General features: G+C 46.9%; 1 protein-coding gene across 3 annotated transcripts in view; it reads right to left on the bottom strand.

Moving 5' to 3' along the window:
* lsp1a (lymphocyte specific protein 1 a) overlaps window positions 1-12155 on the bottom strand; it is a 31608-nt gene that overhangs the window by 10260 nt on the left and 9193 nt on the right. For 2 of the 3 annotated variants that reach the window (XM_076271457.1, XM_076271459.1), the window contains exons 3-10: window positions 10353-10785; window positions 10109-10236; window positions 9226-9499; window positions 8285-8413; window positions 7094-7135; window positions 6505-6548; window positions 4890-4971; window positions 3389-3529 (exon numbers count right to left, since the gene is read on the bottom strand). In XM_076271457.1, the coding sequence (XP_076127572.1) occupies window positions 3389-3529; window positions 4890-4971; window positions 6505-6548; window positions 7094-7135; window positions 8285-8413; window positions 9226-9499; window positions 10109-10236; window positions 10353-10785 (1273 nt within the window). The remainder of the gene's footprint in view (window positions 1-3388; window positions 3530-4889; window positions 4972-6504; window positions 6549-7093; window positions 7136-8284; window positions 8414-9225; window positions 9500-10108; window positions 10237-10352; window positions 10786-12155) is intronic. The other variant, XM_076271458.1, reaches the window with a different exon arrangement.

Genomic DNA, 12155 nt, shown 5'->3' with positions numbered 1-12155 from the left:
TGGAATCTATACCACCTGTGAAAAGATGTTTTCCTTTTGTTTAGCATGGGAAAACCAATAGAGTTTAGGTCTTTTGAATGACACCTGTGTTAACTGTTTTGCAAAAGGGTGTGAGAAATGTGTGGACCCAATCAAAATGTGTGAACACATTCGCAAGAGATGACTTCTGCTGTGCAAAGAATGTATTCATGAAGATCAAGTGGGTTCCAGTTTACTTAAGCAGGTAAAAGCAATCGAGAAAAACTGTAATCGCTTTACTACGCACACTACTGGGGACGCGGTCAGTCACCCATCGATTCAGTGGAGATGCACTGACCAGACAGCTGTTTTCTATTATGACGTATCAAAATCGCCCTGAAAAACAGAAAGGTGTCACTCCCCGATGTGAGTCGCTACCCGATGTGAGTCACGCTGGTAGCGACTCACATCGGGGAGTGACCAAAGGGGTAGGCGAATTCCCGGAAGTAGAAGCATCGATGTAGCGGTGGTTATCAACTCTCTGCTAACCCCATAGAACGCCCAGTCATTTAGGATTTTTTTTAACTCCCATAACTTCATATAACATATATCATGTGCCAATATTTTAGCTTCTGTGTTATCTACATAAACAATAAAAGGCAAAACAAGACTCGACTGCCTCGTACGTAACGTTAGGTTCCCGTAAGAAGAATGTTTAGCATGTCCTGTTGAAGGGAAGCTAACGCACTGAAGGGAGATAACCGTATTGTTTGGATAAGAAGCGTAGCTGCTAGTCCAGCCAGCACGGAAACTCGTGAACAAGCTATGTAGCCTACAATAGCATTGTAGCCTATGTTAAGGTAAAGCATAGAGGCAAGTAAACCTAATAGTTTTACCGTTAGGTAGTCTAACGATAATCATTTCAGAGGTTTTCGATGGATTGACGTAGGTCAGAAAAGTGGAAAGAAGATTAGCCTCAAGGCTATAACTTTTTTGTTTTGTTTTACCATGACTGTTTTTAAAGATGATCATGTGTGGTAGTTTCAACATTAACACGACTTGATATCACTTGTGATGATATTAATAATAATACATAAATAAATGTTTAACTTTGATGACTTTGAAGGCGAAGGAAGTGTGAGAAGAATTTCTGTGTATCTATCATATGAGTTACAAGATTCAGTTCGATGGCTAACGTCACGAAGTTAAGTGCGAGTCTGCGCAGTACTGGGGGGACCAACTGAAAAATGACTCAGTACCCTCCCATTGAGAACGACGGAGTCTGTTCGTCCATTTCTTTTACTGTCTATGGGAGTGACAAAGGGGCCGATGAGAGCGAAGCGACGGCCAGTGTTCCACTTGCCGTATGTGTCGCCCCATTCACTTCAATAGATTCTATTTCATTTTGCCGTATGTGTCGCCCCATTCACTTCAATAGATTTAATTCTATTTCATTTTGCCGTATGTGTCGCCCCATTCACTTCAATAGATTCTATTTAATTTTGCCGTATGTGTCGCCCACTGATCTATAAAGAACACTCGCAAGTGGTCCCAATATGGCCGCCGCGCCGATTTCACGGAGGCTTCAGGTTTGTGACGTAGTTGCGCTATCCAGTGTTCTTTATAGATCAGTGGTGTCGCCCCATTCACTTCAATAGATTCTATTTCATTTTACCATATGTGTCGCCCCATTCACTTCAACAGATTCTATTTCATTTTGCCGGTCGCCAGCCATAAATTGCCGTCGCGTCGCCGGCCGTGTGTGTAGGCCTTTAAGGACACTCTCACACTGTGTGTGAATTAACTTTTTCTTTCTTTGTTTCTTCCTTTCTTTCTTTATTTCTGTCTTTCTTTCTTTCACACCGTACATGAGACAAAAAGCCAAAGGTTTCTTGTTGCTGGAACTGAGGACTTCACAGAAACACTGATTCGCTTCTAAAAGCATCACTCAACACTCTCATTCTCTAAAACCTTTATTTTTACTGTGAAAACAGTCTCTCCCACAAACACAGATGCTTTCATTAACATGTCCTGGAATGCACCTGCCACAAGTCTGTTGGTATTGCATTAACAGAGCGTGTGTGTGTTTAAGCAATCACTGAGCAAGCCAGGAAAGAGGGTATTTTGCCAGGGTTTGTCCCACAGAGGTGTTAGGCAGAACACCACTCTGTACACCTACACACACACACACACATGCACACCCTCAGCTCATTTGTTTGTGGGATAGAGTATAAACAAACACAATCCATGTCTCCTCTCCTGGCCACTGGTTCAACTGGTGTGATTATTATTTTTGCACCTCAGAGCCTAACTTACCCTGCAGCATTTACCTTACAGTAAGCAACCCTCTCTCCTCTAAATGAATACAGTTATGAATACAGTTATTAACACCATTCACTGCAGAGTTTATTGATGTTGTTAAGCGGCACAGTGCTCAGAGACTGAATTTCCTGTACTATTAGGTAAGGTAATAACAAAATGACGGCTGTAACACCAACACTTAAAACATGTGTAATGACTAACGGCACATAATGCCAAGACATGATCACATAGGTTGAGAAAGTACTCCAAACAGAAGAAGCAGGGGCTCTCAATTCCAGAAATAAACAGAGACTTTGGGTATGCAAAAAGACAACTAAGAATGTGTTCCTCCACTCCATGATGGATCAGGAAAAGTCACACACATTAGTGTGATTGTGTAGCCCCAGCCCATCGCTCATGTTCCCACGTTTCCCACAGCTCACAGGAACCAGGGTCATGGACTCAAAGACAGCATGCACTACTGAGTGTGCACACATTCACTCACTCATTCACAAACTCACTTACTCACTCACTCACTCACTCACTCACAACCTCACTCACATACGTAGTAACTCACTCACTCACTCACTCACCTACTTACTCATTAACTAACTCACACACTCACTCACTCACTCACTCACTCACTCACAACCTCACTCACTCACACACTCACTCACCTACTTACTCATTAACTAACTCACTCCCTACATCACTTACTCAACTCACAACTCACTCACTCACTCACTCACTCACTCACTCACAACCTCACTCACATACTTAGTACCTCACTCACTTACTCACCTACTTACTCATTAACTAACTCACTCCCTACATCACTCACTCACTCACTCACTCACTCACTCACAACCTCACTCACTCACTCACTCACTCACTCACCTACTTACTCATTAACTAACTCACTCCCTACATCACTCACTCAGTAACTCACTTACTCACTCACTCACTCACTCACTCAGTAACTCACTTACTCACTCACTCACTCAGTAACTCACTCACTCACTCACTCACTCACTCACTCACTCACTCCTTAACTAATTCAATAACTCACTCAATGAAGCCTCTGTGGATGTGAGCGAGAAGGTGTCTGTGTGATGAAGCGCTGTCTCACCTTAGATGGCTGGCCTCGGGGGGCACTTGGGCTCCAGGCCTCCCCGGCTTCAAACAGGTTCTTGGTGGAGGCCACTGGCTTGGGAGGACTCAGCACGTCCATCACAGCTGCCTTGGCCGGCTTGGTCTCTTTTGAGGAAATCTGCAGCATTTGAACAGAACAAATGTCAGGGAAGAATCATAGCCACTCACTTATGGGTTTATGTGCTCGGGCCTGTGAGAGTTTGATGGACGCTGGGGTGTAATGATTTTAGCCATTCAGACGGTGTGGCCAGACATTCGTGTTCACGCTGCCATGGAAACAGGTGGACACGGGGAGAAACTCCGACACCGTAGGAAAGATATAGAGAGAGAGAGGGAATGAGAGCAAGAGAGAAAGGGAGAGGAAGGGAGAGAAAGGAAGAGAGAAAGATGAAGAGAATGACAGAGAAAGAGATTGAGAGAAGAGAAAAAGGCAGAGATTGAGAGATTGAGAGAGAGAGAGAGAGAAAGAGAGAGAGATAGAAAGAGAAAGAGAGAGAGATGGTAATCATGCCTTGGGGAAACAGTGGGCCAGCAACCATCATCCCACAGGAAGTGAAGATCAGGCAAAGGAACAAATCATGTGAACGAACGCTGAGCCAGCAGTGTGACCTCATCTCCCAGACTCCAGAACACCCACTCATCCGAAACACTGCTAAGCACTGTGTGACATTTGTGTGTGTGTGTGTGTGTGTGTGTGTGTGTGTGTGTGTGTGTGTGCGCGCGCGCGTGCGTGTGTGTGTTTGGGGGGCATAGGAGGAATGTGCTGGAGTTTAAATTTTGGATCACACATCATTGGTCCTTTTCTCTCATCACATTTTAGAGAGATAATAAGGTGCCAACACGTGATGGTGGTCTGGTCTGGAAAGAGGTCCCTCAAACCTGGAGCCATAGTGTTGGGAAAAATCATATATCATTTTGTGATGATGACACATGACAAGAATTCACCCAATCTGTTTGGCCTTTGTCCTTATCGTCCTATCTTCATCAAAGTTCTTTTGTGACTATACATTGTGACACCGACCCAGCGACACACTGGTTACTCCACAAGACACATAAATCATTGCTGTAGACACCATGAGTCAAAGAGCAGGTGACAGATCGCCTGGGGTTCCATGACTCAACGGCAGGTTATGTGAGCCATGCTTTGATGTGAGTGTGTCGACACAGACTTGTCAATAGCGGTGAGTGCAAACTAAACCATTACCAAGGCCACAAAGGTGGACACTCACATTAACATTTGCACATTCTGACAAAACATTAGTCATACGTAATCAGTAGTTCCACCGTGCGTTTGGTGACACTCTTCTCAGGCGTGGGACAGTTTGTGTGTAGACAAGAGAGTTGGAGCACATGGAAGTCAGTCCCTTGCTGACTCTGAATACTAAAACGTCAGTGAAGTCTCTCTCAAAACACGAGTGGTGTTGGAGCCTGAGGAGAGGGACAAGGGACAAGGAGGGAGCGTGCGTGGGGGTACTCACCTCGACCGCGTGAGTGTACTGCTCCAGCTTGTCATCGATCTTGGAGAGGAGCAGCGGAGGAGGGGTCTTCTTGAAGCTGTTGCTGTGAACACGAACAAAGAAAAAAAAGCCTTCGTTTGAACCAGGGGCATCTGGAATGACAACACTGAGGAGCCCAGCAAAAGCTAGATGACAAACTGCAATAAACACACACAGTCTGGAATGTGGCCCGGGATCCCCTGTGAAGGAGAGCTGTGTGGCTCTTCCCTGAGAAAAGAGCTCCTTCCCACCACGTCTGGGGACAAGCGTCTGGGGACAAGCGTCTCTGATCTCTGCTGCCAGTGACATCAGACATACGAGATTCCATCCATTCTTCCTCAGCCTCTCGGGAGAGATGCGTTTGATTTCGCAGGATCAGTTCCAGCCAACACTGTCTCTCTGGCCAAGCTGGACCTTCTGATCACTCCAGGGTACCGTACCAATAAGGCTCCCTGAATAACATGAAAGTAAGCAGTATAACTGCTTGTAGAGTATGGGAGCTCAGGGCCTGTCTCAGTTGCATGGGAATAAATCAGTTCTGCTGGGGGAAAACCTGATCCCGAGACTGTAACCAAATGGCCCCAGTCTGCTGTGTCGACTTACATGTGCAAGATATTTTAAAATCTGCCAATGTGTCTGGAAGGCATGTGTGAGTCATTAGCCCCGTGATTAACCGGATCCTTGGGCCATGACGTAGCACATCATGCAGACCAGTGTGTGTCCCCTCAAATCCTAACATGGAGTTTTCATTTAAGAGGCACAGATATGATCAAAATCCCCCTTTTTAACAGGCGACAGGGCAAGATTGTTTTCATTTATGAGATGGCCATGTGTCTTTTGGAGAACGATTGAGTGTGTGTTTGTGTGTGTGTGTGTGTGTGTGTGTGTGTGTGCATATTCAGCAGTATATTGTCCGGTAGTCTGTCCTCAGATAGGGTTTCCTAATCGAGTGAGGTGGGAGATTAGGAAGTGGGGTGAGGGAGGCTGGATGGGGTTGTCTGGGTGTCCCCGACACGTCGTAACGTCCCCACTCGCCACTTTCCCTGCTGTGTTGTCCCTGCCTCGCCGTCTCCCTCCAGATGTCCTTTCCAGATCCCCCAGTAGCCCACGCTCGGCCGTGAGTCACCCGGCTCCTATTAAAAAACAGCCCACTGAAGGAGGCCGGGGTCTTTTTAACACGGCAGAGTGTTGTTTAGGGCTGATAACTCCGAGCTTCAGACTGCTCGGAGCCTTGCGGCAGTCCAGGGCCATATCTCACAAGCCACCAGAGAAAGCAGGCAGGAGCCCACATCTGGTTCCAGTTAGCCGGGCTATAAATCAGCCCCGACAAAGGTGATCCACCACGAGAGCGCCGAGGTGACCTCAGGCCCCTCAAGCCATGTTTACTTTGAGACAGCAGCCATTTAGCCCGCATACCTTCATTTTTGGGCCCAGAGATTCAGCGCTGTTTATTGAAATGCCAAGTGGGGTTTGCACAGCCCTGCAGGCAAAATAAGCTGGCAGAGTTTGTGAAATGGAAATTGGGGTCTGCGATGTTGGTGTGAAAACAATGGGTAGTGAATAAAGTTGTGGGAGCGGCACAACAATAAAGGCTTACCTCTTCTTCAGGGAACGGTTCAAAGACTCTGTCCGCTCTGTGATCTGAAGACAAAACACAGGACAAAGTAACAGAGAGAGCAAAGATCAGTCTTTGAAGACACAGGATAAAAGACAGGGATGGATACACTTTCATGTTTGACAAGTTCCATACTCCATGGCTGAAATAGCTACCCATAGGTACCACACACTCAGGCGTGTGATCATCATCACTGTTTATTATTACAAACAGGTTCTTATTACTCCCCAAATCAGGCATGCGTTCAGGCAAAGGCTACAGGTGAAGCTGTGATGTGGTGCAGTATATCATAAGGTAATGAGCAGGACTTTTTCATCCCAGGTCTCATATTTCAGCCACTGAGTGAGTCAGAACAGTGTCTAAATTCAGAGGAGTCGGGGTGTGAAGGGAGCAAGGTCATCTCCCACTCGTCCGACTCCCGCTAACACACTTCAAAGCCCCCCAGTGCCACACATGCTAGCCATCCTTCCTTTCAGGGCCCTCACAAAGGGATGCCTTGTGGAACAGCGGAGCGTCTTAGTCATGAAGCGACCTTTTGACCCCCCCCCCCCCTTCCCCAAACGCAACTCACCAAGTCTGTACTCTCAGCTGTCAATCTCTCCTCATCCTCCCTCTGAAATTACACATGCAAGCAGAGGGAAAGCTGACGCTAACGAGGGAAAGAGGCAACACAGCGCGGGGGTGACACGCTCGCACCAACACAGGCTGACAAAGTCACGAGGCGAGGCAGGTGAAGTCACGAGGCGAGAGGCAGCAAGACATGCATGGCCCGCGTGGCACAGCACTGCATGTGCTTTAGTCTATTTTCAATAACCATCAGCAAACTCAAATGATATCGAAGCAACTGTATACAAATTGTATCAAGGAGATTTACATCATTTAACAGACAGCATACCTGTGCTTACACCACATGCTAGTATTGCACAACGTCCTCATGAAGCAAAGAGTGTCAATTGATGTGGGTCCCTTAGAAAGCCACTCACTCTGACATTTATCAACAGCAAAATAATAATGTTCAAGGCACACTTCTAAATAATATGGATTACTTCTTAAAATACATAAGCAGGTAAAGAAATGAGGAAATAAATCAACTCAAGCCTTAAATATATAAAATGCAAGAGAAGAGAAGCAAAATAACATGCCATGCTGCTGAAATACTCAACACACCAGGTGCTTTCAAGTATAAAATGTATAGTGCCTGTGCGTAATGAAATATTGGTTTAACAACTCATTTTTACCAGCAGTCAAACAGGGTTGGCATGTCAGGTGTTTCAAGGTGGAGCAGCAAAGACTGTGCACACGCTACACACACACACACGACACACTAACCACAGCAAATTGCAAACAGATGTGCATTTAAAAGCAACAGTGTCCATAAACACACACACACACACACACACATGCAACTTACAGGGATTTACTGAATGCATAATCTGTAAAAACATAGAGCCACAGTTGAGTACTACACAACACCTTCACCTATATTGCTGCTTCATTTTTGGTACTAATGGAAAGCACATTTATTTCCCAAAACATATAGCAATGGAAAAGTATGGTTGAGAGACAGATGGTAAAAAATGAGCCACATTTTCAGAGAGGGCATCTGTTATGTATGTTTGGCTTCTAAATCAGAATGAGTTATTCAGTGATGAATGAATGAATGTAATTTCTGTCATGTTGAGTTGACTACTACTAACAGTTGTTCAAATCACTCTTGATCTAGGAGGACATAAACTTTAGGTGCAACTGGAGCTGGCTATACCTTCACTGTGGGGCTCTTGGGACTGAGTGCGTTGAACGGTTCCTCCCCATCGGTCAAGCTCTTCATCCTCTTCTCGGCTGCCTCCGTCCTCCTCCTCTCGATCTCCTCCTTCATGTGTCTCCTTTCCTCCTGGAGGTGCGTAAGCGGGAGCAGCTGTTCAGTGTCTGGCCCCTCTGCCCAAGGGCAGCTTACGCCATGTACACAGATTACATCTTGGGCCCAGGGCCGCGTTTATCCATCTCACAGTGTTTGTCAGGAGCCTGATGTGTTTACAGGATGTGTGTGCGTGTGTGCATCTGTTTTCTGCTTCATTTCAGCAGTGTAAACATGCATGTGGGTGTACAACACTGTGTGGTATGTGTCAATGTGGGTGTATGTGTGTGTGTGTGTGTGTGTGTGTGTGTATGTGTATGTGTATGTGTATGTGTGTGTGTGTGTGTGTGTGTGTGTGTGTGTGTGTGTGTGTGTGTGTGTGTATGTGTGTGTGTGTGTGTGTGTGTATGTGTATGTGTGTGTGTGTGTGTGTGTGTGTGTCTGTTCTGAATGTGTGTATATGTGTGAGTTGTGTGTGAGTGTGTGCTTATGTGAGTGGGCCTATGTGTTTCAGAATGTGTGTATGTGTGTGCGTTTGTGTGTGTGTGTGTATGTGTGTGTATGTGTGTGTGTGTGTGTGTGTGTGTGTGTGTCTCTCAGTAAGTGTGTGTGCCTCAGGATGCGTGTGTGAGTGTGTGTGTACCCCTGCATGCATATGTGTGTGTGTGCCTGCATACACGTGTGTGAGTGTGTGTACACCCCTGCATGCACATGTGTGTGTGTGCCTGCATACACGTGTGTGAGTGTGTGTACACCCCTGCATGCACATGTGTGTGTGTGCCTGCATACACGTGTGTGTGTGTTTTGCAACTCTCCACTGTATAATCCACCCCAAATGCCATCCTGACCTCCTCCTTGGCCTGCCTGTGCTGCTCCTCCTCCTCCTTCCGGCGCTCCTCCTCCTCGCGCACGCGGCGCCTCAGCTCCCTCCTCTTCTGCAGCTCCTCCAGCTCGGCCTCGGCCTCCACCTGCTTCTGCCGCAGCTGCTCCAGCTCCTGGCTCTCCTTCTCCTGGTGGCTGCGCCGGATCTTCTCCAGCTTCTGCTCCGTCTCCAGGAGCCGCGCCTCCTCGTCCCGTCCCCGGGGCTCCGACGCGGCCGCCGGCTGGGACTGGCTCGGGCTTCTGTGGACGCACGTGTGAGGAGAACACGGAAGAACATGGTAAATATGCCGGACGCACGCGTGAGGAGACCATGGAAGAACATGGTAAATATGCCACACATACGGACGCACGCGTGAGGAGAACATGGAAGAACATGGTAAATATGCCACACATACGGACGCACGCGTGAGGAGAACATGGAAGAACATGGTAAATATGCCGGATGCACGCGTGAGGAGACCATGGAAGAACATGGTAAATATGCCACACATGCCGCATACTCCACCAAGTCACTATAAAGGGTCGTTCACACCAAGAACGATAACAATATATAAATGAATGACGACGTTCACACATAATACTATAACGATAACGACATGAAGAACGATATTGTTGGGGATCACTTTCAGAACGATTTTGAGAATGATAAAAAGCTAATAGCCAATCAGAACCCATCAAATTTTAGCCGTCACATTCATTAACACAAGGAGAGAGTTTGTTTATCATTGTTCAGTGTGAATGCTTTTATTGTTATGGTTATAGTTATCGTTCTTGGTGTGAATGACCCTTAAGGAATGAATCTGACCACTCAGCACGTAGTGCAGTCTGTTGACTGAGGTGTACCGTTACCTGAGAGTCTTCCTGGCTCTGATCACGTGTGAAGCTGTTTCTTCTTCCTCTTTGTTGTTCTTGGGCTTGGACTCGTGCTGCATGAGGACTTTGGATGTGTAGGATACTTTCACTTCCTTCTTCTTCATCTAAAATATAAAGAAAAAGGGCCAAATCACTACTTCACCATGTGTTATTACAGCAATCAGCTTCATATTCTCATGTGGGATGTAGTATCATTTCAACATAAATGGCTGTTTGGTACCTTTTCATCCATGTCTGCTTCTTGACTCTCTCCCCACTTCTTAATGGGGCTCATCCTTGTATCTTTGCCGTTCTGCTCTACCTCTTTGTCTACTTGACTGTGTTCCTTTCTTCCAAAGTCCTTCCTCCTCTTCTCAGTCATCCTGCTCCCCAGACGCGTCTCCTCCTCCTCCCTGACCTCCTCATGGTTCTCATTCTCCTGTGGTGGCCTCTGCAGCCTGGCAGATGTGGCAGAGGAGGAGCATTGAATCTTCTCTGTGTGCTTGGCGGTTCCGTTCATTCCCCGTTCGGCTGTCGGTTCCGCCGGTCGCCCGTTCTCCAGCCGGAGCCTGCGCTCCTGTCCCAGCCTCTGAGTCCAGTCACTGAAGCCTTCATCCTCATCCAGAACCACGGAGCCAGTGGCCTTTGCGGGACTCGTAAAGTTCTGGGCTGACCTGAGATACACATTGTCAGAGGACAGATACAACCGTTTTTAAATGAAAGAGCTGATGTGGAAAATAAGATGTTAAGAGGTCTCATTGAGCAGATGCCTGAAGAATCTTGAGCATTTATTCATATCCAGATTTACAAACAACAATTCATCAGAAAACCATTTGCACATGGAGACAGAATGCAGAGACCAACCTCTAGTGTGAGCTTGCACATGGAGACAGAATGCAGAGAGCAACCTCTAGTGTGAGCTTGCACATGGAGACAGAATGCAGAGAGCAACCTCTAGTGTGAGCTTGCACATGGAGACAGAATGCAGAGACCAACCTCTAGTGTGAGGTTGAATGGCTGAGGCCACCCTGCCGGTCATAATCAGTTTTATGAGGCATCTGTGCTATCTTAAACTCAACCAAGCGTAGACCGAAGGTGTCAAAGGTGGTGGGGGGAGGAGCAAAGCATGGCCCACACACACACACACACACACACACACACACACACACACACACACACACACACACACACACACACCTGCAGCTGAGCAGTGGTGATGTAAACACCCAGATGGGGGATAAACACACACTCTCTCTCACACACACACACACTCACATTCGCACCAAGAACAGTAAAGCCCATCTATAGCCACCGGCGGCCCTGAGATCAAACGCAGCTCCCAGAAAACAGATGGAGCACTGTTTTCCTTTCTCCCTCCTCAGCTCCCCCCACCTCACCACAGGTGATCCTGTTGTGGCTGTTGCTCATCCTCTCTCCCGCTGCAGGCAATCCCACTTAGGCAGCCCGCTGACGGACAAGCAGGGCAGGCGGGAGACAGCGACACCTGATTGCACTACGACTGGGCGGCAAGGAGGAGGATCGCTCTGCTGTCTACACAGTGAGTTTTTTCCCCAACAAAACTGAGAAACAGCTGTGAGCATATTTTCAGTGTTAGTAAGTAAAATACAAAGGAGCAACAGAGAGGCTGGACGCTCCCCTCTAGACACGTTGACATGAGGCAGACACGCTGCCCCTTTGCGGTCAGTCTGCTCTACCTTCCTGGCAGCCATATTTCTTCCCCACGGACCATACAAATGGAAATACATAACGGTGTCTCAGACAATCACGTACCAAAAAAAAGTTCAGAAATAAAGACAGCTCCAAAACAGGCCAAACACAACCATGAGGGAAACTCGGTACACACATTTCCGTATAATTACCATGTCTGTGTTTGGTGCTGTCACATTGCAGTATATCAAACTGTGGTGTTTTGCCGTGAAAGGATTATTGTGATTCCCAACCATTTCCATCACAGTTTATGCTGTACTGTCATTCCAAAGTCTACATGTTTTATACATACAAAATAAATATTTCAAAGTTATAC

The sequence above is a fragment of the Alosa pseudoharengus genome, unplaced genomic scaffold (assembly GCF_046254945.1).
Source record: "Alosa pseudoharengus isolate Yale_2024_CS ecotype anadromous, Long Island Sound unplaced genomic scaffold, YU_APseudo_1.1 YU_APseudo_1.1_scf_10, whole genome shotgun sequence".
Classification (NCBI taxonomy): domain Eukaryota; kingdom Metazoa; phylum Chordata; class Actinopteri; order Clupeiformes; family Clupeidae; genus Alosa; species Alosa pseudoharengus.
The sequence above is the reverse complement of the archived record's forward strand: the minus strand, read 5'-3'. Positions and strand labels throughout refer to the sequence as shown.